This window comes from Oreochromis niloticus, linkage group LG19 (assembly GCF_001858045.2).
Source record: "Oreochromis niloticus isolate F11D_XX linkage group LG19, O_niloticus_UMD_NMBU, whole genome shotgun sequence".
Taxonomy (NCBI): domain Eukaryota; kingdom Metazoa; phylum Chordata; class Actinopteri; order Cichliformes; family Cichlidae; genus Oreochromis; species Oreochromis niloticus.
This window is the reverse complement of record NC_031983.2, coordinates 20,142,803-20,168,068: the sequence shown is the minus strand read 5'-3', so window position 1 is coordinate 20,168,068 and position 25,266 is coordinate 20,142,803. Positions and strand designations below refer to the sequence as shown.

General features: G+C 40.9%; 2 protein-coding genes across 6 annotated transcripts in view; both read left to right on the top strand.

The window, feature by feature from the left end:
- Positions 1-3,003, top strand: part of pls1 (plastin 1 (I isoform)) — a 37,869-nt gene extending 34,866 nt beyond the window's left edge. For all 3 annotated transcript variants that reach the window (XM_013270104.3, XM_013270103.3, XM_003443008.5), the window contains 9 exons: positions 107-249; positions 330-425; positions 599-794; positions 1,050-1,128; positions 1,548-1,662; positions 1,770-1,903; positions 2,035-2,158; positions 2,237-2,370; positions 2,464-3,003. In XM_013270104.3, the coding sequence (XP_013125558.1) occupies positions 107-249; positions 330-425; positions 599-794; positions 1,050-1,128; positions 1,548-1,662; positions 1,770-1,903; positions 2,035-2,158; positions 2,237-2,370; positions 2,464-2,602 (1,160 nt within the window). In that variant the 3' untranslated portion in view covers positions 2,603-3,003. The remainder of the gene's footprint in view (positions 1-106; positions 250-329; positions 426-598; positions 795-1,049; positions 1,129-1,547; positions 1,663-1,769; positions 1,904-2,034; positions 2,159-2,236; positions 2,371-2,463) is intronic.
- A 931-nt stretch (positions 3,004-3,934) lies between these two features.
- atr (ATR checkpoint kinase) lies at positions 3,935-22,757 on the top strand. 3 transcript variants are annotated; one of them, XM_013270036.3, is made up of 48 exons: positions 3,935-4,152; positions 4,303-4,394; positions 6,173-6,325; positions 6,444-7,351; positions 7,448-7,590; positions 7,705-7,881; positions 8,087-8,253; positions 8,416-8,568; positions 8,702-8,900; positions 9,014-9,270; positions 9,381-9,577; positions 9,745-9,845; positions 10,106-10,277; positions 10,489-10,644; positions 10,747-10,941; positions 11,042-11,137; positions 11,306-11,395; positions 11,623-11,718; positions 11,823-11,953; positions 12,168-12,311; positions 12,707-12,800; positions 12,910-13,035; positions 13,432-13,638; positions 13,849-13,962; positions 14,064-14,179; positions 14,399-14,519; positions 14,599-14,736; positions 15,129-15,297; positions 15,621-15,787; positions 15,973-16,137; positions 16,710-16,801; positions 16,916-17,007; positions 17,115-17,292; positions 17,373-17,558; positions 17,727-17,886; positions 18,077-18,256; positions 18,450-18,592; positions 18,940-19,037; positions 19,180-19,409; positions 20,018-20,152; positions 20,255-20,455; positions 20,558-20,701; positions 21,037-21,187; positions 21,282-21,438; positions 21,632-21,785; positions 21,927-22,078; positions 22,165-22,270; positions 22,428-22,757. In XM_013270036.3, the coding sequence occupies exons 1-48, from the start codon at positions 4,100-4,102 to the stop codon at positions 22,599-22,601; spliced, it is 7,830 nt and encodes a 2,609-aa protein (XP_013125490.1). In that variant the 5' UTR covers positions 3,935-4,099; the 3' UTR covers positions 22,602-22,757. The 3 variants fall into 3 exon arrangements, with proteins under 3 accessions (XP_013125490.1, XP_019204502.1, XP_019204503.1); XM_019348957.2 differs by having other exon boundaries at positions 8,090-8,253; positions 22,428-22,752; XM_019348958.2 differs by having other exon boundaries at positions 18,940-19,028; positions 22,428-22,752.
- Positions 22,758-25,266: the final 2,509 nt, after the last annotated feature.

Genomic DNA, 25,266 nt, shown 5'->3' with positions numbered 1-25,266 from the left:
ACCTTCCGATTACAAGACGAGCTGCCAACTCTTGAGCCCCGATCGCCCCGATTAATTTCCTCTTTCTTGCTTTAACAGTTGATTAACTGCTGTTATGTGTTTTTAGGTTTGATTGCCCTTCTAGAAGATGGAGAATCACTGGAGCACCTAATGTCTCTCCCCCCTGACGAGTTGCTGCTCCGCTGGGTCAACTATCATCTACGCAACGCAGGAACGGAAACAATCAGCAACTTCAGCGAAGACATCAAGGTACCGTGCAGAACAAATACACATACATGTGAATACACAGTGTCATGAGTGTAACCCCATCTTGTACTCTCCCACCGAAGGACTCACGGGCCTACTTCCACCTGATGGATCAGATCACTTCCTGTGAGGAGGATGAATTCCAAATGAAGATAAAAATTGACATGAGCGGCCTCAATGTGAGCCAAAAAATGTTCACATAACAGTGAGAAACTAATAAATGAAGCTAAATGTAAAGATCAACACTTCTTTCTGTCATTTTAACCAGTTTTCTTCAAATTCTGATATGATTATATCCACATAGTGTCTGTTCTTCTATGCATACATGTCTGTGTGTGTGTTTGTTGTGAAGGAGTGGGATTTGGAGAAAAGGGCTGAGCTGATGCTGCAGCAGGCAGCCAAACTGGACTGCAGGCAGTTTGTTACTGCTCGTGATGTCACATCTGGAAACAGCAAACTGAACATGGCCTTCGTGGCCAACCTGTTCAACATGCACCCCGGTCTGCAGAAGTTTCTGATGAACGGAGGCAATTTAGAGCACATAGAGAGTGAGATATATTCACCACTACATCTTGGCCTTACAATTACACGACAGAATCATAAAATGCTGAACTGTACAGTACACAGAGGCATATTAGCCATAAAATCAGCATGCAGAAAACAGACGTAATGCTATGCTAGTTATACGTGCCATAGACCAATAAAAAGCCAGAGATGATAATAGGTTCTTGAGTGTTTGACGTCTAGACTATAGATGAAGTCAGCTGTATGATAACATGTATGATGTCTTCATATAATTCCAGAGGAGACCAGAGAAGAAAAAACATTTCGCAACTGGATGAACTCTCTGGGTGTTTCTCCACATGTGCACCATCTTTACCAGTATGTCATCAGTTATACATAATCATGTTGACCATATCAGTTATTTAGGGTGAATGGACCTGTAAATCAAGGTTCAGCTTCATTTAATGATTAGCATGAGTGTCCTCATATAACATTCTACTGAAGACTCCACAAGAGTAAGATATGGGCTTAGCTTTAATCTTAAATTTTAATGCTTTCCTCATGCAGACAGCATTGAAAATATAGTTTGAAAATAATAAATCCCTTATCTAATTATAAGTGTTATTATTATTATTTATTAGCTTTAAAGCACAGTAAAACATGAGCTCCCTCTAAGACTGCTAAAACTCCATAATTCAATAAAAATAGAGAGGACATGCTCTAAGTGTTCTCAGTGGTGGTCATTTTTTCTTCTTCTTCTATTGAAATCAATTATCTGTGTCATTGTTTTTTTCCAGTGACCTGTGTGACGGCTTGGTGATTCTGCAGCTTTATGATAAGGTCAATGTGCCTGTGGACTGGAAGAAAGTCAACCGCCCTCCTTATCCTGCGCTGGGGGCCAATATGAAGAAGGTACTACATGCTAACAAGCAGAGCACAGTGATGATGACAGGAAACGCACAGCAGTGGGAAATATGAGAGATGCAATGTTGTTTTTTGTTTTTTTCCCTGTATCCCAGCTGGAAAACTGTAACTATGCTGTGGACCTGGGCAGGAATGTTGCCCGCTTCTCCCTGGTTGGAATTGGAGGAGTAAATCTAAACGAGGGGAGTCGTGTACACACCTTAGGGCTGGTCTGGCAGCTGATGAGGAGGTATGTGCACGCAGAGCTGCAGGATGTTTTGCTTGCTATAGTACATTGTTTGGTGAAAACAGACAGTCCGTGGTTTGGCGCTGCTGCTCATTGTATAGTTTCAGTTACCTTTACTTCTTACAATCCTCCAGGTACACAGTTCAGGTTTTGTCCGATTTGGGTGATGGAGAGAGGGTGGTAGATCAAATCATCCTGGACTGGGTCAACAAGATGCTGAGCCAGAATGGAAAGGACACACAAATCAGCAGCTTCAAGGTGTGTATCTTTGTTTGTGAAATGGTTTGATATCAAAAGACTGTGTGCTTTAAACCCCTTTTTGCCTGTTTTTTGCAGGACAAGCTGATCAGCACCAGCCTGCCAGTGATTGACCTGATCGATGTAATCGCTCCGGGAATGGTCAAGTTCCACGTGGTAGCAAGAGGAGAAAATGGAGTGCTGAAGAAAGATGATAAAATCAACAATGCCAAGTAAGAAATAAACTTTTTTAAACTCCCAACCACTTTGGATTTTTCGCTCTTTTATAATTTCCTTACTCCTCTCTCCTTCTGTGCTGCTGCCAGGTATGCAATCTCATTGGCTCGTAAGATTGGCGCTCGTGTCTACGCTCTGCCTGACGATTTGGTGGAGGTCAATCCCAAGATGGTGATGACTGTGTTTGCCTGCCTCATGGGGCATGGTATGAAGAAAGCCAAACCCTGAAGTGGGTACAAACAACACTGAATGAAGATGAAAAAATATATTTGTATTTTACTTTTAAAAAATTATTTTTATTCCTTTACTTTGAGTTTTAACCTCGCCGTGCGTACAAAACAAAAACAGTCTAGCATTGTCTATTATTCGTTTGCAAGAAAAAAAAGCTGTATATCATTTTCCATCAATAAAGATAATTCTTTCTTTTATACGTGATTTTATGGAATATTGTTCTTTGCTTTATTATACTTAACCCATTCTATTTACTTCTTCTGCAATATGAGCCAGAGATCCAGCAGAAGAAAAAGCAGAATTATACACACATCTGTTCTATCAAATACATTTTATGTCTGTAAATGTTGTTCATTAAATATTGCTATTTAATTAATAAAGAGAATCTGTTAAATGTACGAAATACCTGTGAATGTTTTGTGTATCAAAATACAAATTCCTTCTGGACTTCAGAAGTAAAGAGCAAATTGGTTATAACATGTATATTAGTTCAGAAGTGCATGAAATATAATTGAATCAAAAGCCATCAAAAGCAAAAATCTGGATTTTCTACATAGCTTCTAAAAATGGGCATAACTGAAAACTTTAAGGTTAAAAATACTTGAAAGATGGGAGGTGACAATAATCTGACATTACTTGATATTTATCTATTTATTTTTTACCAATTTTCTAATATGTTTCAGTCTCCCCTTTAGATAAGGGGAAGCATCTTATACATCTTGTTTCAAAAAGCTGCATGGTGAATAAAGGAACAGAAACACTTGTGTTTCTCTTGTTATTGTAGGTTCTTTACCTTGCAATATAAAGTGTTTTGATGTGACTTTTGTTGTGACTTGTACTATATAAATACCATTTAACTGATTTAAGAAATTCTACTGTAATTTTAAATTTAGCAACTTAATTAAGACATACATTAAACTCTAATCACAAAATACAACATTGCCTCATGAATAGTAAAGTAACACAGTTGTAGGCAGGCATACACAGTTTCACAAATATTTACATTATATATCTTGTATTATACCCTCTTTTTACACATTATTTACTACTGCAATTGCACTACTCCTTTGCACAGTCTCAGTTAGATTTTTTTATTTCACCTTTTTACTTCTCCTTTGAAAAAAAAAATCACTGTTGTGTATATTTTTACCCTGCCTACATTGTAAGACATTTACTATGGGCCTGTGGTACTTTTACTATTAACAATTAAAAAAAATTTTTTTTTTTTACATATTTTTTCCTGCCGTAAAAGACATACTTTAACGTTACTTTAACGACCAGAGGAAGCTCTTACTAGTTTGCTTTTTGTTTGAGCTTATAGACCCTCGCTGGCTTCCGTATCAAAACAGAAACGTCATTTTGGAGCGAAAGTTTTGGAAAGACTTGACAGGCAGAAGGAGACGTGGAGATGTGTACTGGTTAAAAATGATTAGATAGAGCCATATATTAATGTATTAAAGAGTTTTATCGAACAGGGACATACAAAGTTTAAAAATGGAAGGTCTGGAAATGTCTGCGATGATACCGGCTCTTCAGGAGCTAGCTAGGTGAGTACACGGCTAAAGTTGGCTAAGAGCTAAGTAGTTAACAGTACCAGTCATTTGGGCTAAAGTGAGTCCTCGTCTTTACTTATTGAAGTCGATAAAAACCGTTGCTTCATCATGTCTCTGTGAATAACATCGTGCTGATGTTTGCAGTGCGAGCGCTGCAGAGTACGACCAGGTGGTACAGAAACCTCGACAGATTCTCTGCCAGTTCATCGACAGGATACTGACAGATGTGGATGTCGGTAAGGCGGTGTTATCGACACTTACTTGGGGTGGTCACCATAATAAAAGCCTCTGAAAGGACATCAGTAAAAAACAAACAAACAGCTTTTTGGTGTACACTGTCAGACTTATCTGCTGACACATTCCCTTAAGTTGTTGCTTACAATGACTGCTATTTCCCCTTGCTAATATACTGTGCTGATTTCTTTTTCTTTCTTTTTTTGTATATTTGTCACACTTGCATGTTTCAGATCATCAGACAAATTTTAAAAATAGAGATAGCCTGAGTAAATGTAACATGCAGGTTATGAATTCCTGAAAAACTCCTGTAAAATAATAATACTGATAATACTACTACTACTACTACTACTACTAATAATAATAATAATAATAATAATAATAATAATTATTATTATTATTATAAAAATAGGAAAAAAACTATCCAAACCTTTGTGAAAAAGTAACTGCCCCCTAAACCTAATAACTGGTTGTGCCAACCTTAACAGGAAGAACTGCAGTCAAGTGATGGTGATAAGTTGCAACAAGTCTTTCACATAAGATCAGCCATATTGGAAGTTTTTCAAGCATGAGCGGTCTGTTTAAGGTCATGCCAAAGCATTTAAATTAGATTTAAGCCTGGACTTTGACTAGGCCGCTGCAGAACTTTCATTTTGATCTTTATGGGGTTTTTTTTAAGCACTTAAGACTTCCTGGTGGGTGTGGGATCACTGAACATTATTCTTGGTTCTTTTGTGACTTAATGGATGAGTTGTTGATGCACTCTCTGAGCAATTTTGATAGGCTGTCTACTCCTGGGAATGTTTTCCACTGTTAAAATCCGTGGATCACTGGAGTCTCAAAGCCTTAGAAATGGTTTTGTAACCCTTTCCAGACAGTTCTTTTAACCTACTTCACCTCAGATAGGTTCTATTTAAGGCATTTCTTGATTCAACAAGCCTGGCAGTAATCACGTCTGGGTGTTACTTGTGAAATTAAATTGAGCTTTCAACCAATGTGGTAAATCACAATTAATTCATGATTTAAAAAGGGAGGAATTACTGTTTCAGTCAGGGCCAGGTAGGTTTCGGTAGCTTTTCTTTCTCTTATTTAATGAAATCAAAATTTAAGAACTACACTTTGAATTTAATCAGGTTATCTTTGTCTAATATTAAAATGTGTTTGATGATATGAAATATGAAAATGTCACAAAAAAGTAAGCAGGTTTAAACCCTAACAAGCTCATGTGTGCACATCAGACATGCTTCCTTTATTCCTTAAATTCCTTTATCTTTACCTTTATTACATTTAGTACGCAGAGTTTGTTATAAACCATATTAGTTTTTGTCTTCCCCCCACTTGCATGAATCTTGCCCCTTACTCTACACCTGCACCTGTAACTTCCCCTTTGCAATATGAAGGTGATATAACAGCAGTTCACATTGCTGGCAGGTGTTTGTTCGGCAAACAGAAACCCAGTCTGTGTTAGGAGTTCCAAAACACAAAGAGGGCACATCGGGTGTGACTACAGATAGGAAAAGTACAACTAATATAAACCTGTGTCTGCTTCTGTCTTCTTGCTGCTGTTGTATAAATTTATGATCTCCAGTAGTTTACTTGGTAATTAACTCTTGGCTTCTCAGATTCTTTTGAATAAATATTGTACCTGGAGTTTAAATCAGTGTCTTTCTTTAAGCTTTTTATCATTTAGTGACTTTTCAAGTTAATATTGCAAGAATATTTGACTTATCCTCTGTATGTGTACCAGCTCTTTGAACAAAACGGTTGTCTTTTCTTCCAGTTGCTTTAGGGCTAAATAAGAAGTCCAGCTCAGAGCCAGCCTGTGTGATGCTGCTGGACTTCGTGCAGCACATAGTTAAATCTTCATCTCTGATGTTTGCCAACCCTGCCTGTCAGCCTGCTGAATACCCAGACACCACACAGAGCTGCACTGGTAGGAAATTCTTCTCAAAATGCTGCCATAAGTGATTTCAGAAATTAGAAAAAAAATGAACATGTTTTCCTCTTTCCTTTCTCCTTTAATATCTTCTCATTCCTTGTCTTGATTTTAGACTTCAGTAAGTGGGTGGCGGTGCGTTTCCTTCGTGTGGCAGCAGCTCCAGGCTGTGATATCATCCATGGACGGGTCTCTGCTGTGTTGTGCTCTTTACTTCACACTCTGAGAGTCCGGGCACCATTTATCTTTAATTGCCTCATTCAGGAACTCATATTTCTGTGCCAGGAACTCAGCCATAACCTGTATGCACATATTTGCACACTTGGAGGACAGGGACATGTTTTGGAGATTCACACAAAGAGCCAGTGGCCTGTAAACCTCAAGTGCTTCAGTTTATCCCCCCTCTGTGCCTCCTCATACCTCACCCCCTCTGCCCTTGTGCTCTCCTCACCTGCTGCCTTGGAGTCGCTGACTGCCATAACGATCGACATCATAACTGAGTCTCTGCGGGGAGTCATCTCCCGTCGTGACCTGAGTTTAGCCTGGGAGGCTGCATGCTTCATCCTGGCCAACGGGAACACCAGGCTGAGGAAGGCCTCCATGGTGATGCTGAGAACACTGGTGGAGCTCAGAGGATTTCCTGAGATGCAGGGCCACGAATTCTTTGCAGCCTACTTCCAGTTGCTGGAAACACACTCCTGCTCTGCCACAGCAAACATAAATGAGAAAGAAGCTTACGAAGGAGAGCTGCTAAGCCTGACCCGCTGTGTGTTTCAGCCATCTTATGTCTCTCACTCACACTTTGAGCCCATCTACCTCTCACAGATGTTCGAGTGTGTTTGCACTCTTGCTGGAGCTGGCGTCAAGTTAGGTGTAGAAGTGACCGAGTCACTATGCCTGCTGTTTAGCTTCTCGCTATCTGTAGCACCAGTTTATGAAAGCGCCGCATTGCTTAGGAGGCAGCGGGTCACCGAAGTCTGCGGGACACTAGCATGCACCGTGGGGACAGCAAATCAAGCCGAAGTACAACTCTGTTCTTTGTGTTTCCTTTTTAATGATCCTTTTGATATCCATACAGTATTTCCCTTTTACAATATCTGCTATGCTTGTTGTTCGCAGTGTGCAGAAGGGTTTCTCCGAGCCGCCCTGAAGGCTGAGACAGCTTTAGTGCTGCAGGAGTGTAACGATGGAGCAACACCTGTCAAGAAATCCTGCAAATCTGCTACCAGTTCAGTCGGTAAAACTCCTAAAACATCCTCAAGGTGAGTGCATCAACATTTACTACTTAGCAATAGCCGGGAAAATCTCAAAACAAATATTTATTTTCAAATGTGTCATATGTCGTATTGAAGTAATGTCTGTGTCTCTATCTTAAGTGAAGTGGACATGCGTGTTCGCAGTAAGGTTTGGGCTGCATTGAGCAGTCGGCTGGAGGAGCTGCTGATGCTTTTAGACTCCAGTTCTGCTAAGCCTGAGACCACACAGAGTCTGTCTGCTCTGCAGGGACTGGCCCTCATTCTCCATCAGGCAGCCCTCTGCTCCTCTCCCGTCAGGTAATTCCCAAACATATGCCCATGCTCTTACACAAGCCCTCTCCTTTTTACCTTTTTTTCTGCCTCTCAGAAAAACTTCCTCTCTAGTTTTTTATTTTAATACTGTTTAATATTAGAGGTTGCTTACTTTCCTGGCTGCAGTTGGACAAATGTCATTCACAGTGATTAATAGCATATTATTCACTTCAACATCTCTTTGTTATAGCAGCTTGTCACCTCTCCTTTGGGTTCCCACTGAGACGCTGAGCAGGGCCCTGAAGAGCTGTCAGTCAGTGTTAGAAGGAGGATCTCAGCCTGTGTCAAATCGGAGCTACTTTCAGTCTGCTGTCCAGATCACTGTCAGGGTCCTCGACTCTATACTTTACCTGACAAGTAAGGATCCGAATACAAAAATACCAGATGTTCTTGGTTTAGTTTGTTGTCAAAATAAAAGCTGTTGTATTTTCCATATTTGTTTGTGTTTAATTTGAAGATAGAAATCAAAACTGTTACATATCCTTTATTATAATCATGATCTTATATTTTTTTTGTTAGTGAGCAGCCAGAATGATGACAGGCTCCAACAACATGTGTGTGCTCTGTTGTCTCTATCTTGGGTGTGTGAGAACAAGTCTGTCTCAGCCTATAAGACTTCAGGCTTCCCATCCTGGCTGCTAGCCTTGGCTCAAAAACTCAGTTTCTGCTATTGTGAGTGTTCCTGTCTGCTTTTTGTTCTTTTAATGAAAACCCAAATATATATATTATTTTGACTGCTTTAAAAGTTTCACAGCTTTTAAAGTTGCAGCATACTAAAACACAAACTCCACGTCTTTCTTTCCAGCACCTGAGGTCCAGGCCGACTGCGTGTCGCTGCTGGCCTTTTTGCATGGCGGTGTGTGCGAGACGTGGCGCGTGTGTGTGTTTTCAAAGGCGCTGCAGAGTCAGGAGGAGGTGGTGAGAGTAGCAGCAGTCAAGGCTTTCCCTCTTCTTCTCCACCATCTGGGAAACATGCACTACAACCTCATTGGCACTACTTTGCTGTATGGAAACTCATGCATTAATAAAGACTTGACCACTAATATTTTCTCTCTTTCTTTCATTGATATCATCAGTCACTTTGTTATATTTGATGGCGTATGTTTGATAATTGTAGTTCCAAGCTGGAGGACAGTTCGGAGCAGGTGAAGAAGGAACTTGCCAGGATCATTGGTCAGCTGAGCTGCCTCCAATCAGAGCTCTCCAGCCTTAATAACATCCACACAGACTCCACTGGTCTTCCCAAAATCCTCTGCCTCTCTTGTAGTCTTGAAGCAGATCATGCTGGGAAAGCAGTGCCATCCCTCAGGGCATCTGTTGTTAGACCCTTCCTACCATTGCTCAGACCACAAGCCCCAAGCACTGTGAAACAAGGTACCTTTTTAATGAGTCGTTTTCTACCATAAGTTTTTTACAACAGCTGATGCATTCAAGTCAGTTCACAGCTGCTGTTTTCTCAAACATTTTATACATTTCACTGCCAGCTTTCCTAGAAGCTCTTCCCCACCTGTGCCAGCATGTGAATCTCACTGGTGCAGACAGCGATTCTCGAGCCATACTCTACGCCCTGATTGGTCTAATGGAGGATTCTGATCCTGTGGTTAGAACATGCTTCAGCCAATCGGTGCGTTTCCTGGTAACAGAGACCACTAGAAACTCTGAGCAGGGCTCTTTGAATGAGGTGAGCAATTCTAGTGTTAAGACTCCAGTTTTTCTAATACTTTTATTATTATAACATAATTATATTATTGTCAGAGTAAAATTTCACCGTATTCCCCCTCAATCAATATGGTTTAATGTTGGATGTTTACTTGTTGTTTTTTGATATGGTGTGTGTCACCATCACAGCTCCTGGTTGCACGTCTTAAAGAGGCATTCAGCAATGCTAAACTTAACAGAGATGATGACCTGCGTAACACTCTGATCCTCACCACTGGAGAGATCGGCAGGTATATAGACAGAACTTTCTTTTATTGCACAAGTTGTATGAGTTAAAATTATTATTTTTAATGAAGAACATGTTATAAGATGGGAGATAAAAATCATTGACGTTATATACAGAAATAAAATGTTGTGCTAGTTGTTATTAGTTCGTATTATTTTCATTTTCACTGTAGAGGGTAGAAACAGATGAATTCCTTTTGTTAATACAATTAAAAAGACAACTTAATGAATGAGATTTCTTCATTCCCCTCTCCTCTTCTGTCAGAGCCTCTCAGGGTAGTTTGGTGTCGTTCTCTCTGCTGCGTCTGCTCCACTGTCTCCTGTCCAAGTCGTCCCAGGTCTCTGTAGCTGCTTACACTCAAATTCGAGCTCTGGCCACCACTAAAGGCTTGAAACTGCAGACACTCTTCAGTCAATACAAGAACCCTATCTGCCAGGTATCTAGTCTTTTGTTTAAATTGGACCAAACTTATCCTACTCACCTGCTTATTATGAGTTGGATGACTTGCTTTATAATATTGTTATTCACAGTATATATGTGGATTTAATGTTTGAAAATTGCATTGGTTTAGTTTTCATTTGGTCTGTTTTAGATACTGTTTTTTGTGGAAAATCTACAGTCCATTACTATATCTTCTTTGGCTTTAGTTCCTGGTGGAGTCACTACATTCACGCCATGCGTCAGCCCTGCGGAGCACACCAGATCAAGGAACCGAGTCAGCCAATCAGAGGGAGCTGGCTCTGGATATTCTTGCTCAGATCGCACATGCTTTTGACTTTCCAGACCTCCACCGCTTCCTCACCGTATGTACAGTCATGCACACGCATTCACACACAGATTAAACAGATAGTAGACACTCTTTATGTGATGTACATTGGTGCTTTCTTGCATATTTGTTTATGCAGCGGACCCTCCAGGTGTTGCTGCCGTACCTGGCAGCAAAGGCAAGCTCTACAGGCTCTGCCCTCATTCGAACTTTGGCCATTGAGTTGAAGGCGAACAGGAGAGAGATCCTGATCAACAACTTTAAGTACATCTTCAGCCATCTGGTCTGTTCTTGCACAAAGGAGGAGCTGGAGAGGGCCTTTCACTACCTACAAGTATGAACAACCTTACTGGCATTTTACAGCTGAAACATGATTTAGAGTCATGTACCTGAAGAGGTCATCTTGTTTTCTTTTCTCCTTCATGTTTTTCCAGAGTGAGACAGAAATTGAACTAGGATCTCTGCTACGCCAAGACTTCCAGGGTCTTCATAACGAGCTGCTGCTGCGTCTTGGAGAGCACTACCAACAGGTTGACACACATATGTGGAAACAGATTTTCTAAACATTAAATCTATTTCAAAATATGTGGCTTTGAGGAAATTATTCTGCACAAGGCTTCCTCTTGAGTAAAACTTTCACAAATGATCTAAAGCACAGACTCTAGTTTCTGTTCTCGTGACTGTTTATTTCTTTGCAGGTATTTAATGGCTTGGCAATCCTGGCCTCCTTTGCATCCAGTGATGATCCATACCAGGGACCCCGAGACATCACCACCCCAGAACTTATGGTACTTGGCATCCTCTGCATTTCATATCAGTGTTTTAATTTCTTGTCTTTTTGACAGTTGACTAGACAAAAATACTTTATGAAACTATTTAGGCTTTAGAAGTTGTGAGATATGTTGTATGTAATTATTTTAAGCCAAAAATGTCATTTCTCTATGCAAAAAAAAAAAAAAATACTAATGCAATTAATCATCCACTAATCCATTAATCTTGGTTTTTTTATTATTAGGCTGACTACTTACAGCCAAAGCTGCTGGGGATTCTCGCCTTTTTCAACATGCAGCTCCTTAGCTCCAGTGCAGGGGAAAAGGACCGCAAGAAGCTGGTAACTGATCCTCTAAAATACCAGAATTTTAAATCTGATTGGTTAAATGTCCAATAAAGTTCTGCTTGGCTCAAAGTGAACACGTCTGCCTGTTCTTCGTGCAGGTTTTGACAAGTGTGATGGCTCTGATGCGACTGATGGGCTCCAAACACATCAGCTCTGTCAGAGTGAAGATGATGACGACATTACGCACCGGCCTGCGATACCGAGAGGACTTCCCTCTCCTCTGCTGCCAGTCAGTACTTGTATACTTGCACATAAAGTCACATATTGTGGTGCATTTATCTTTATTATTTTAATTGTTTGTGTTGCACATTGCAATTCTACCTCTCTGAAGAACAGAAAACTTAGATTTTTACATATTAGTACATGTGCTATTCGTTGGTATTTGCTCAGACATCTGTTTCTAATTGGGTTTTTTTTTTAATACTTCCTTTTCCTCTGGGTAGGACGTGGGATTGTTTTGTGAGGAGTGTGGAGCCTGCACACCTGGGCCCCCTACTGAGTCATGTTATTGTTGCTTTGCTCCCCTTGATTCCACTGCAGCCCAAAGAAACTGCCGCTATCATCCGCTTCCTCATCCTGGACAACAGGTAGCAAACATAAACACAGATGTGCACATTTGATCAGCGTGCAAAAACAAAAACACATCTTTCTGTTATGGTTTTAACTTCCCTCATTAATTAAACCAAATTAAATCACCCCCATAATGGAATATTATTATTACAGATATTCACTGCACAATTTGATCCCTGATCCTGGTTTTGTGATTGAATTCTCAGAATTGTTTCAAGGTATCAATCAACCGGATTTTTCTAGTGCACAACTAGTCTTATTTCCTTTTTGTACTGAATGGACACTTGTGTAGACATACACAACAATGTGTAAAAGGGTACACATGGATGAGTATGTATGTATGCGTATGTAGGTACTTGAAAGTGTGTGTGTATATGTACATAGATGCCTCACTTCTGTCATTTAATTACAGGGAAGAAGTCAGTGACTACCTCCATGAAATTTACTTTCTACCAGACCATCCAGAGCTAAAAGACATCCACGCAGTAATGCAGGATTATAAAAAGGTCTGTATGAAGGGCACAACAGAAAGTAAAATGAATGTGAAACAAAAGGTTGGTTGACAGTGATCATACATACATCACATTGTGTTTTATTTTTCTTTCCTTCTTCCAGCTGGCGGCCAGCAGCAGTGACTTGGCCGCCGCACTGCAGCTCTCCATGAGAGCCGTCCAGCATGAGAACGTGGACGTGAGGATCCACGCGCTGACCAGCCTCAGGGATATGATGCATAGCAACCAGGTACACACTCAATGAAGTGCTACAGTAAGGAAACAGCTCCCTGTTTGCAAAGAGAACTCAGAAAAGAATTCAAAATATATATAATAAAACCAGTAGACTGCATTATTCCAAAATCACCGGCTGTGTTATCTTTTTCATACGATTTGTCTTTGTAAAAGGTGTAAGTCTGAAAATTGGGTCATTAGTGTTAAGAATTATGTACCATGGATGTGTCCATAAATTAACATACTGTAATACATCTTAGCACCTAAATTGGTGTTTTAGTTCTTAATTCTAATTCTTAATTCAGTTCTTAATACACTTCTAGCATAGCCCATGTTAAATCCTCACCGTTACCCACAAATTTACTTTAACTTAACACACTATACATATGTTCCTCTGTTTTCTGGAGTGCAGGAGTGGCTGCTGCGGCAGGTTTGTGCGAGTGAAGCTGTGGAGCCGGTCATCTCCAACCTGGTATCAGTGCTGCTGAAAGGCTGCCAGGATTCATCCCCAGAGGCCAGGCTCCTCTGTGGGGAGTGTCTGGGGGAGCTGGGCGCCGTGGATCCGGGACGCTTGGATCTGTCGCAAACACACACCCACGGCAACCGCAACACCTTTGTGGTAAATAACTAACATAGATAGCAAATGTAATGTTAATTAAATATATATACATATATATATTATACATATACATATAGTTCTATTAATACTTCACATACAGTTTCAGTTGAAAAAAAAATATTAAAGAGTTTTAAAGGAGACAAAGCAGGTTTATATGATACTGTGTGTGAAGCAAAGATAATTGAAATGCATGTTTTTTCTCTGTGGCAGAGCGGGGTGGATGATCCTAACTTTGCCTATGATTTGCTAACTGAACTGACCAGAACATTTCTGGCGTACGCCGATGACGTGAGAGCCCAGGACTCTGCTGCTTATGCAATTCAGGTACGCAACAGCTTTAATTATTTGTGTGCGCGCCTCTATTTTATTTATTTATTTTTGGGGGTTTATGTTGAAATGTTTGTTTGATTTTATATCCACTGTAGGAACTGCTTTCCATATTTGAGTGTCGCGAAGGTCGAACTGACTCAGCAGGCCGGCGTCTGTGGAGGAGATTGCCTGAGCAAATTCAAGAAATACTGGAGCCTCACCTCAACAGCAGGTTGAAGTTTACACCTTCGTACACACGTAGTCTCGTTTGTAATGGTCTCAGAATTCAGGAATTAAAAATCCCTCAGACGAAAGTTACTTTTCCCTTTCTCTCCTCCCTTCTCCTACATTTTATCTTCTTGCCTGCAATCTTTTAGTACTCACTGAGTCCTTCCATTCTTTTGTCTTCTCTCCTTGTAAATCTGTTTTCTTCTCTGCCTCTTACCTGCAGATATAAGAGCAGTCAGAAGGAGGTGAACTGGTCTAAGCTGAAGAAACCAGTGTACCTCAGCAGCAGAGGCAGCAAATTCTCTGACTGGTCAGCCACCTGGGCTGGATACCTCATCAGCAAGGTTAACCCATCTCTTTTTGAAGTTATTCCCCAGCTTGTTTTCCAAGCCAGAAGTTAAGGGAAGTTTCTTTGCTCTCCAGGTGAGACACGAGTTGGCCAGCAAAGTGTTCAGATGCTGTAGTTTCATCATCAAACACGACTACAAGGTCACAATCTACCTGCTGCCTCATATTCTGCTCTACATGCTGTTGGGCTGCACTCCTGCAGAGCAACAGGAGGTGAGGACACGTCTGAACCACCACAGTAGATCAGTAGACTCCATCTCACCCGATCCCTACCATCCTCCTCTGTCACACCAACCCCTCTGCATGGCCTCATTCACTGCATCCATGAATCGTCTATGTAATTTACTTCTTTCCTCCTGCCTGGCACCTTCATAATCAGCATCCTTTGTCCAATATATCCACTATCCCTCCTCTGCATATGTCCAAAACCACCTCAGCCTTGTTTCTCTGACTTTGTCTTCAAACTGTTCAACCTGAGCTGTCCCTCGGATGTATTCAATTCGAATCTTGTTCTAATTCTCATCCCTGACAATGAAAAACTAAACATCATACGTGTATTTTTATTGTTGGTTCATTTTTCTTTGGCTGTTTTGTTTCTGTCAAAGGTTACAGAGGAAATGCTGGCTGTGCTGACAGAGGGAGATGGACAAGCCGAGGGGCTTGCCCAGAAGACGGCCTCCAGCCTGTCACAGCTGAGCACTCAGACTGTGTTCAGCATGCTGTCACACCTTACACAGTGGAGTCGCCACATCCTCTACTCCAAACCAAAACATGGTAAGAATTCAGTTCAGTTCAATTCAATTTTATTTATTACAACAACAGTCGCCTCAAGGTGCTTTATATTGTAAGATAGACCCTACAATAATCTAGGGACTAATCAAAAGATGCATAGCTTCAGTCACTGTTGAAAAAGATGTATTTACTGAATCAACTCTATAGCAATTTATATTGCTATTATTTACATGATAAGATTGAGGCTTTTATGCATTATTTGCATTGAGCTGTATAAAAAAATAACTGAATAAAATTCAGTTCTCCTCATTGTTCACTCACCCTATTGCTTTAATAAAGTAAAGAATTATAACATGATATTGCAGAGAGTGGGGATTATCAGCGTGTGGTGGCCTTCCTGAAAGATATCCCGCAGGATGTCCTGGCCAAGGCCTCTCTACGATCCAAAGCGTACACTCGTGCCCTCATGCACTTTGAAGCTTACATCCTGGAAAATAAAGAGAACGTACAAGACCATCTCACATTCCTGCAGGTCAGAAAACAATTTGGCTATTAACCATTAAATAAAAGATTGACTCAGGACTTTGACTGCATTATAAAAGTTATCTTGACAGCAACAAGTCCAATAGTACAAGTGCGCTTCTCTTTTAATCACTCATCCAATTAATCTCTGCGGTGGACTTTAAGCTCTGTGATATACGTGATTGGTTGCCACAGACGCTGTACGCTGCAATGCACGAGCCGGATGGAGTGAGAGGTGTCAACGCTCTGAGGAGGGAGGAGCCATCACTCCAGGAACAGATACTCGAGCATGAGAGCATCGGCCTGCTCCGTGATGCCACCGCGTGCTATGACCGAGCCATACAGCTGGAGTCAGACCAGGTACCGTAACACATAGAGTCCATAAACATGTACACCCAGTTTCACATTTGAATTAGAAACAATTGCTTGGCTATTGATTGTTGTTGTTCAACAATATCAGGTTTCGATCTTCTGAATTTTTTTGGAGCACTGGATATTTTTTGTTTTTTCTGACCCTTCTCTTTAAATCCTAGAGGTGGTTGTGTGGAAAATCTTAGAAGATCATCAGTTTATGAAATACTCAGTCGCACCAACAACCAATTTAGCTGTTGGTGCGACCGAGTATTTCAGTGATGCGTTCAAAGCCACTTTAATCACCTTTCTTTCTGATTCTGATACTTGATTGGTTTGAAATTAATCTTTTGCACCTGTCTAAATGCATTGAGCTGCTCCCATGTGATTGACTGATTAGTTATTTGCATTTAAAAGCAGTTGAACTGACATGCTTAATAAGCCAATATTTGTACATATACTATGCCAGTTTTATGTGTTTTCTTACAATATGTTATTTATGATATTGACATAAAAGATAATTAATTTGCTGTTTTTTGTTTCTTGATATTTGATCATTTCAATTGTCACTTTGTGTAAAGATCGCTCACTATCATGGAGTGATGACCTCTATGCTCGGCCTGGGACAGCTCTCCACAGTCATCACACAAGTCAATGGAGTACTGGCCAACAAGTAAGAAACATACACATCAGGGTAGATCTATTTCTTATTAAATGTGATTTTTTTTTTTTTTTTAAATTTAGGTTAATATGGGTTTGCCTAATGAAGCATTATATATCCATTTAGGCACCAGTGGAAGTCAGAACTCAACACCTACAGAGTAGAGGCAGCCTGGAAGCTCGGAAAATGGGACCTGCTGGAAGATTATTTGAGTTCAGGTAGTGCAGAAACACAGCATGTACTGTATGTGCAACATGTGAAACCACTGGTGACTCCATGCTGCATGAATCTGCTTAAAGCATAGTTTTCTATTCTGTGTCTCCAGACCAGCAGTCCAGCACATGGGGTGTGCGGCTCGGCCAGTTGCTGCTCTCAGCTAAGAAGCAGGATGCTGAAAAGTTCTATGAGAAGCTGAAGCTGGTGAGGAAAGAACAGGTCGTCCCTCTGTCTGCAGCCAGTTATGAGTGTGGAACCTACCAGAGAGGATATGAGTATATTGTCAGGTCTGTGGATGTCAGCTCAGTTTGGAGTCAAGTATATTGTGTTTTAATAACTTTCTAAAAAAGCATTTACGTGTGTTTAGACTCCACATGCTCAGTGAGTTGGAGCACACCTTCAATGAGCTGCTGAAACAGAGACAGGGCTCCGTGTCCAACCTTAGCCAGCTGCCTCCTCATTGGTCAGATCGGCTGGAGATGACCCAAAACTCTTTCAGAGCCAAGGAGCCAGTCCTGGCTCTCCGCCGTGCCCTGCTCAGTCTGGGAACACAGTAAGGAAACATCACTTTTTAGTTGCACAGATTTTAACATGCTGTTTTTCTGAAACACGCATATTAGAGAAATGTGTTTAAATTTTCTTCTTAATACAACAGGATCTCTATATTTTCAAATCTTTGTGAACTCACATCTGCATTTATCATCTCACTCTTGCGCTGTAGACCTGAATGTCAGGAGCTGGTTGGGGAGTGCTGGTTACAAAGTGCCCGGGTTGCCAGGAAAGCAGGACACCATCAGACCGCCTTTAATGCCCTTCTCAATGCAGAAAATACAAATCTAGCTGAACTGGTCACAGAGAAGGCAAAGTGGCTTTGGTCTAAGGTATAACCAGGCTACAAATAAAACCAGCATTCAATATATGATGCAAAACTGTATGCAAAATATTCACATTTGTACAGGACCAGAAAACTTATTTTCTTTAGTGTCTTCCTATCTGCAAATTAGATTTTCATACATGTGCATAATCAAATGAAACTAATATAGCCTAATTTGTCTGCCTGAATGTCATCAGGGCGATGTCCACCAAGCCCTGATTGTCCTGCAGAAGGGTGTGGCTCAGTGTTTCCCTGAAGATCAGCCCCTGACAGATCCTCGCAGTCTCCAGACTAAAGGCAAAGCCATGCTGCTGGTGGGGCGCTTCATGGAGGAGACGGCCAACTTCGAGTCTAATGCTATCATGAAGACATACAAGGTTGATATATCTACACCCTTTCAAACTAGATTCTGAAAATGTTTCATAAAATGACAAAGTGAAAAATGCAATGATCCAAATGTCAAAGATCACCCTCACAGTGATGTGGCACCAAAGCAGATTTCTGCATCACTTGTCTTCACCTTATGTGTTGTATGGTTTTTTTGTTTGTTTGTTTATTTTGTTTTTTTAGGATGTGACTAACCTCCTACCAGAGTGGGAGGATGGTAACTTCTACTTAGCCAAATACTATGACAAAGTGATGCCAATGGTGACAGATAACAAGCTGGAGAAACAGGGTAATCTGATCCGTTACATCGTCACATTCTTTGGGAAGTAAGTTCTTGTTCTTTCTGCGGATATTCAGCCCTGTAGACCCAGAGTGTCCAACTCCAGTCCTTGGTCCTGCAGCTTTTATATGCATCTCTACTCCAACACAGCTCAATCAAATAGTTGGATTACCTCTTCAGCATGCCATCAAGTTTGGCAAAGGCCTGATAACAAGCCATTCATAAATTCAGGTGTGTCGGAACAAGCATGCATCTAAAAGCTGCAGGACAGTAGCTCTCGAGAACTGGAGTTGCACACCCCTGCTGTAGGCTATAATCAGAGCTTTTATAAGTTACTTCACAGCTGTTAATTTCTTCATCAAACAACACACTTATCAACTTTCTCCCTCTTAGTGCTCTGCAGTTTGGAAACCAGTATATCTACCAGGCCATGCCTCGCATGCTGTCTCTTTGGCTGGACTTTGGAGCTAAAGTGTGTGAATGTGAGAAAGGTTGGCAATTCACACAGCGCAGGGAGATATTTCTAGTTTTAGTCTAATTAATTTGCAGACTGACTGCTTTCTAGCTATTTATTTTTAGCATTTCATTGGCTTTTCATTAACACTTGAAATTATACCTATTCCCTCACCTCAGCTGGGCGAGCAGACAGACAGATGCGACAGGAGCTGAGTAAAATCAACACAGTAATGAGCGAGCACTGTTCTAAGCTGGCACCGTACCAGTTCCTGACCGCATTTTCCCAGCTGATCTCCAGGGTGTGTCACTCCAGCGATGAGGTCTTCAATGTCCTCATGACCATTGTGGCCAAAGTGTTCCTCACATACCCCCAGCAAGCTATGTGGCTAATGACTGCGGTCTCCAAGGTGAGAGAAATGAGCCACCCCTCATTTATTTAAGGTTGATGGTGATTTCTATAAACCTTTGTAATTCTAATGAGCTTGAAAGTCAATACTTGATACGACCACTTTTATTCTTCAACACAGCCTGAACTCTCTTAGGCAAGTTGTTTTGTCATTTCATTAGGTAGGAGTAGGAATATTCAGGAATAGTTCTCCAGGCTTCTTGGAGGACATTCAAAGCTTTTCCTCGGATGTTAGCTGCCTTCCATAACAGATAATAAATGCATCTCTTCTTTTGTCATCCACTTATGTAGTAGCCACTGTCCAAACAAAACCTTTGAAATCCCTCCAGAAAGCCTGGGGAACTACTGCTAAAGATCACTTTAAGAAATTACTAGAAGGTCTGGGTCTTTGGAAGCAAAATATAAACAAATGAGGGGTGACTATAAAGTTTAACTTTTGCAAGTCTGTTTATGTGGGGGGGGGGGGTTGTTTTTGGCTTTTTAATTTGAAATGTTATTTAGCAGATCAGGTCAAATCAAAATTACAGTTTCTCTGTTACTTTTCGTAATCAACTGCTTCTGCGTCCAAAATACAGCATTTATTTATGTCTGCTTTTCTTTTCTTTCCAGTCATCCTACCCCATGCGCATGAATCGCTGTAATCAGATCCTTAAGAAAGCCGTCAGTCTTAAACAGTCTCTGGAAAAATTCATTGGAGATGCCAACAGACTGACAGACAAGCTTTTGGAGCTTTGTAATAAACCGGTATACACGCACATGCACAAATACACTTCAATAGTCTGTGACTTCTCAATCCTTAAATCTTCTTTAGGCAGGAGTAGAGATGTTTCTAAATGTGTCTTACAGGTGGATGGTAACAGCACAACGCTCAGTATGAGCATTCACTTCAAGCAGCTAAAACGTTTGGTGGAGGAGCCAACGTTCAGTCAGATCCTGATCCCTCTGCAGTCTGTCCTCATCCCAACGCTGCCCTCCACAGGCGGGGAAAACACACAGCATGACGCTTTCCCTGGACACTGGGCATACCTGGATGGTTTTGAAGACAGTGTAAGAGAAAGAGGGTGTTAACTATTGTGACTGGCTTCCGTGGTATATTTAACATTCAGCAGGAGTTGATCACAGTTACAGAAAATAATCTTGTTTGTGTAGGTGGAGATCCTGGCCTCTTTGCAGAAGCCAAAGAAGATAAGCCTGAAGGGTTCGGATGGTCGGAGTTACACCATGATGTGTAAACCTAAAGATGACCTGAGGAAGGACTGCAGGCTTATGGAGTTCAACTGTCTCATCAATAAGGTATCTGGGAGATTTCATTCAAATGAAATGGATATATAGTGAGTTCTGGCCATAGAGCGACTTGCAGATTAGGTCAGAATAAAAAGACTTACTAACTTTTAGAGGTTCATTCTTATTATATGTGTTGTTCTGGCCTCAAAGTTTAAATTAAATATTATTCATCTTCTCATAATGTGAACAAAAACTGAACTTTTTTTTTTGCAGTATAGGAGCTTATTGTGTAGCTCAGCTGTACTAAATCAATCAATATGTGTGCAAATTACATGAGAAAATTACTTAAGAAAATGTGAGAAGAACAGCATTTATATGTGCTTGTTTGTATTTTGTTTGTGTAGTGTCTCCGTAAAGATGCTGAGTCCAGACGGAGGGAGCTACATATCCGGACTTATGCTGTGATTCCCCTCAATGAGGAGTGCGGCATCATCGAATGGGTTAACAACACTGCCGGGTTGCGGCACATTCTCACGAAGCTGTACAAAGAGAGAGGTATCCCTTCTTATAACGCCCACAGTCAGAAACCTTTTTTTTAAGTAAATGTTGGGAAATAATTAAGTTGTTCACCATTTTCTGTGTTTTTAAGGTATCTACCTATCAGGTAAAGAGCTCAGGAAGCTTATTCTTCCTAAGACAGCTCCCTTTGAGGAAAAACTGCGAATCCACAAGGAGGTGCTGTGTGCTCGACACCCCCCTGTCTTCTATGAATGGTTCCTCCGGACCTTTCCTGACCCCACGTCATGGTATGACCTTCACTACAACACTGCTATAATTATACTACTGTAGGTCACTGCTTTACCAGAAATGTTAGTCATTTTCATTTAACATCTTGACCACATTTGAAAGAAGTTATTTCTAATCAGAATTTTTCAAAAATCTGCTTTAAGTGTAACTTAAATCCAAGAATAAATCTTTGGAGTATTTGTCTGTTTACAGGTACAGCAGTCGTTCAGCATACTGCCGCTCCACTGCTGTGATGTCCATGGTGGGCTACATCCTGGGTCTGGGAGATCGCCACGGAGAAAACATCCTCTTTGATTCCTTCACTGGAGAATGTGTTCATGTAGACTTCAACTGCCTCTTTAACAAGGTTTTTTTTTTTTTGCCTTAGATTCAATAAAAATATTATTTAGGAATATTATTATATTGATTATTTATTATATGTATCCTTAACACAAGTGCATGTTGTTGCTTTTAAGTTTGCCTGTGCTTTTCTCTCCATTTCCACTAGGGGGAGACATTTGACGTGCCAGAGGTTGTTCCCTTTCGTCTGACGCGAAACATGGTCCATGCTATGGGGCCCATGGGCATCGAGGGCCTCTTTAGGCAAGCCTGTGAGGTTACGATAAGACTAATGAGAGACCAGAGAGAGCCACTCATGAGGTACATTCACATAAAAATTATTAATATCAAATTCAATCATTCATAAATATTAAAAATGAGTCTCTGTTTTTAATTTTTCTTGCAAGTGTGCTGAAGACCTTCCTTCATGACCCACTGGTGGAGTGGAGCAAACAAGCCAAAGGACTATCGAAAGCTCAGGCCAATGAGACAGGAGAGATTGTTAATGAAAAGGTGGGCATGTTTCTTGAATTTTTACCTCTTAAATTATATTTACTTGCGAATCTAAACCAGAGAGACTTTATTAATCCCAGAGGAAAACTGGGCTAAATACAGCACATTCAGGTCCAATAAAACCTAATAATGTTTGATCTTTACGTTTCTCTGCTAGGCTAAAACCCACGTGTGTGACATTGAGCAGCGCCTGCAGGGAGTGATTAAGAGCAGGAATAAAGTGCTGGGTCTTCCTCTGTCAATTGAGGGGCACGTCCATTACCTCATACAAGAAGCCACAGATGATAAACTATTGTGTCAGATGTATTTAGGCTGGGGGCCTTACTTGTAGAAAGAAAAAGTACTAAATTCAGAAGATTATAATGCAATCCAAGCACTTTTGACTGTTTGTTCCTGAGCCTTTTTCTGTTTTGAGTTACTAAAAAAAACATTGAAAAATGCAGCACTGTTGTACATTCCCTTGTAATAAACTATTTTGTTGGTTAAACGTGCCGTAGGGTGTGTCTTCTAATCTCTTAACCCTCAAACTCACAGAGCTAGACAGGCTTGTCAGCTGATTGTTTTAATCCCGTCTCCTGCTGCTTCTTCACTCTTGATTACAGCCAACTGGTTCAACTTTTTACATAAAAGCACCACTTAGAATTAAATGTCTGCTTAAAAAGCTGAAAGTGGACTTGGTGAAGGTGTGAGTAAGAAGTAGGTAGTAGTTTGCTTTTAAGCTAGCAATATTTTTCTTATCTAGTAATGAGTCCAGGCAGTCAGAAAATCACTGTATTTGTAATTATTACTTTTCTTCTTTTTGTTAATGCTTGGCTGTTGTTGCAGCTGGCTTTGGGATAGATCAGGATGAGCTTGGTTGTATTCATGTATTTGCATATAGCATTTAGTGGGAAAACACTTTCCAAGATAATTGCATGAGAATATACTTTTATTCTGAATAATCTGAAATGGAATTGTATTTGTGATAATATTTATTATCAGGGTGGCTGTAGCTCAGGTGGCAGAGCAGGTCAGCCACTAACCAGGCTTCCTCCTGGCTGCATGCCAAATATCCTTGGGCAAGATACTAACCCTATGTTTGCCTACTGGTGGTGGTCAGAGGGCCCGGTGGCGCCAGTGTCCGGCAGCCTTGCCTCTGTCAGTGCGCCCCAGGGCAGCTGTGGCTACAATGTAGCTTGCCATCACCAGGGTGTGAATGGGTGAATGACTGAATGTAGTGTAAAGCGCTTTGGGGTCCTTAGGGACTGAGTAAAGCGCTATACAAATGCAGGCCATTTACCATTTTACCATTTATCACTGGTAATCTGTTGCTGTTGTCAGAGCCGACCGGTTTAGCTCGCCGATGCTGTTATTTTCCCCGGTTCTGGAAACGCATATTAAAGACATCCAGCTTGACAGAAGAAGCGCTCAGGATTCTGAGGAGGATAAACTGTCAACAGACTCTAACCCTATATCAAATTCTACTCTAATACATTAAAATACCGGTACTGATGACCAGAGTACACATATGCAACACTTTTTTTTCTTTCGTGGTTAACATCAAGAAAAGACAACAAAAGTCAACATGTTTTTAATTTGGATTTTTTTTTTTATTTCATTGTAATAACAATGAACTACAAAGTCTCCTGAAGGTGTTTTGAGCTTTAAGGTGGAGGGCCTGCAGGACCTCTATCTTAAAGTTCAAAACACCAATTTTAGAAAATTCCAGCAATCAAATGATCCCCTATGAGCAAGCACTTGGCGACAGTGGGGAGGAAAAACTGCCATAAAAAGCAGAAACCTCCAGCAGAACCAGGCTCATGTAGGGGCAGCCATCTGCTGCGGCTGGCTGGACTCGATGGAAAACAAAAAGGAGACACAATGAAAATATAATAGTTTTTTAGGAAAACTATGCAGGAATTTGATTTGACACTATGATTGACCATTCAAGTCCGTTTTTGGATCATTTCTGCTTCGAGATTTTGCGAGAAGCAAGGCAGTGGAAAAGTCAAGGTCTTTAGTCATCTCTGCCCTTAAAACAGCATCTGAAGGGTTTCATTAAAGCTTTCTTCAATGCTGAAAAGAACCTGGCAACTCTGGACTTTTGTCGAGAACTTGTGGGGACACCCAAATGGATTTTCAAGAGCCTCAAAAGAGCCTCGTCAAATGAACTATCACATGCCAAAGCAGCATCCATGATCTTTTCTGGGGAGCCAAACTCCTTGATGAGTGCTTTAACCAGTTTTTTGGTCAATCCTGTCACGTCATTTTCCAGACGTGTTATAGACTCCGCGCTGCTGATTTCAGGTGCCACCAAGTTTTTGACACGCTCAATGATGTCAGCTAGTGTTACACCATCTGGAGGAGTGAGATGGCCTTTTCGCCTGCTTTTGAACTTCTCGAGAAGTCTAATTAAAACAAAGTAAACAAGGTTTTGGGATACTTCCTCCACTTCAGCAGATGACACTGACACTTCTGAGAGCTTTTTCTCTATGTTTTCTGAGGGTTTGTCCTCAGAAAATCTGTCCTCTGACTTTTCAGACAGTTTCTCATCTGTGGAGGGTTTCTCCTCAGACTTTCCAGAGGGTATGGCCTCATGCTTTTTGGAGAATTTGTCATCATACTGTTCAGACATTTTCGCCTCATCCTTTTTGGAGAATTTGGCCACTGATTTTTCAGGCAGTTCTTCCTCCCTCCTCTCGAGAACTGGTGTTAAACTTAAACGAGAGGATGTTGAGGTTTTCTCTGGAGACTTGGCCTGTCTTTCTGGAGATGCTGGTCTAGAGTGACAGGGTGTTCTAGATTCTCTGCCACTTTTTTGAGAAGAGTCTGACTCTGTATCTTTTGCCCGTGTCTGTGCTGTTGCAATGAAGTTTTGGATATTTTTAATAGCTTCAGACACTTTTTCACACTGAATAATTTCATCAGTGTTTTCATCATCAACCAAGAGCAGAATCTTTTGCAAAAACTTTTCAACTGCGTCTTCTATGATTACATAGAGGACTTCAGGAGGAAAG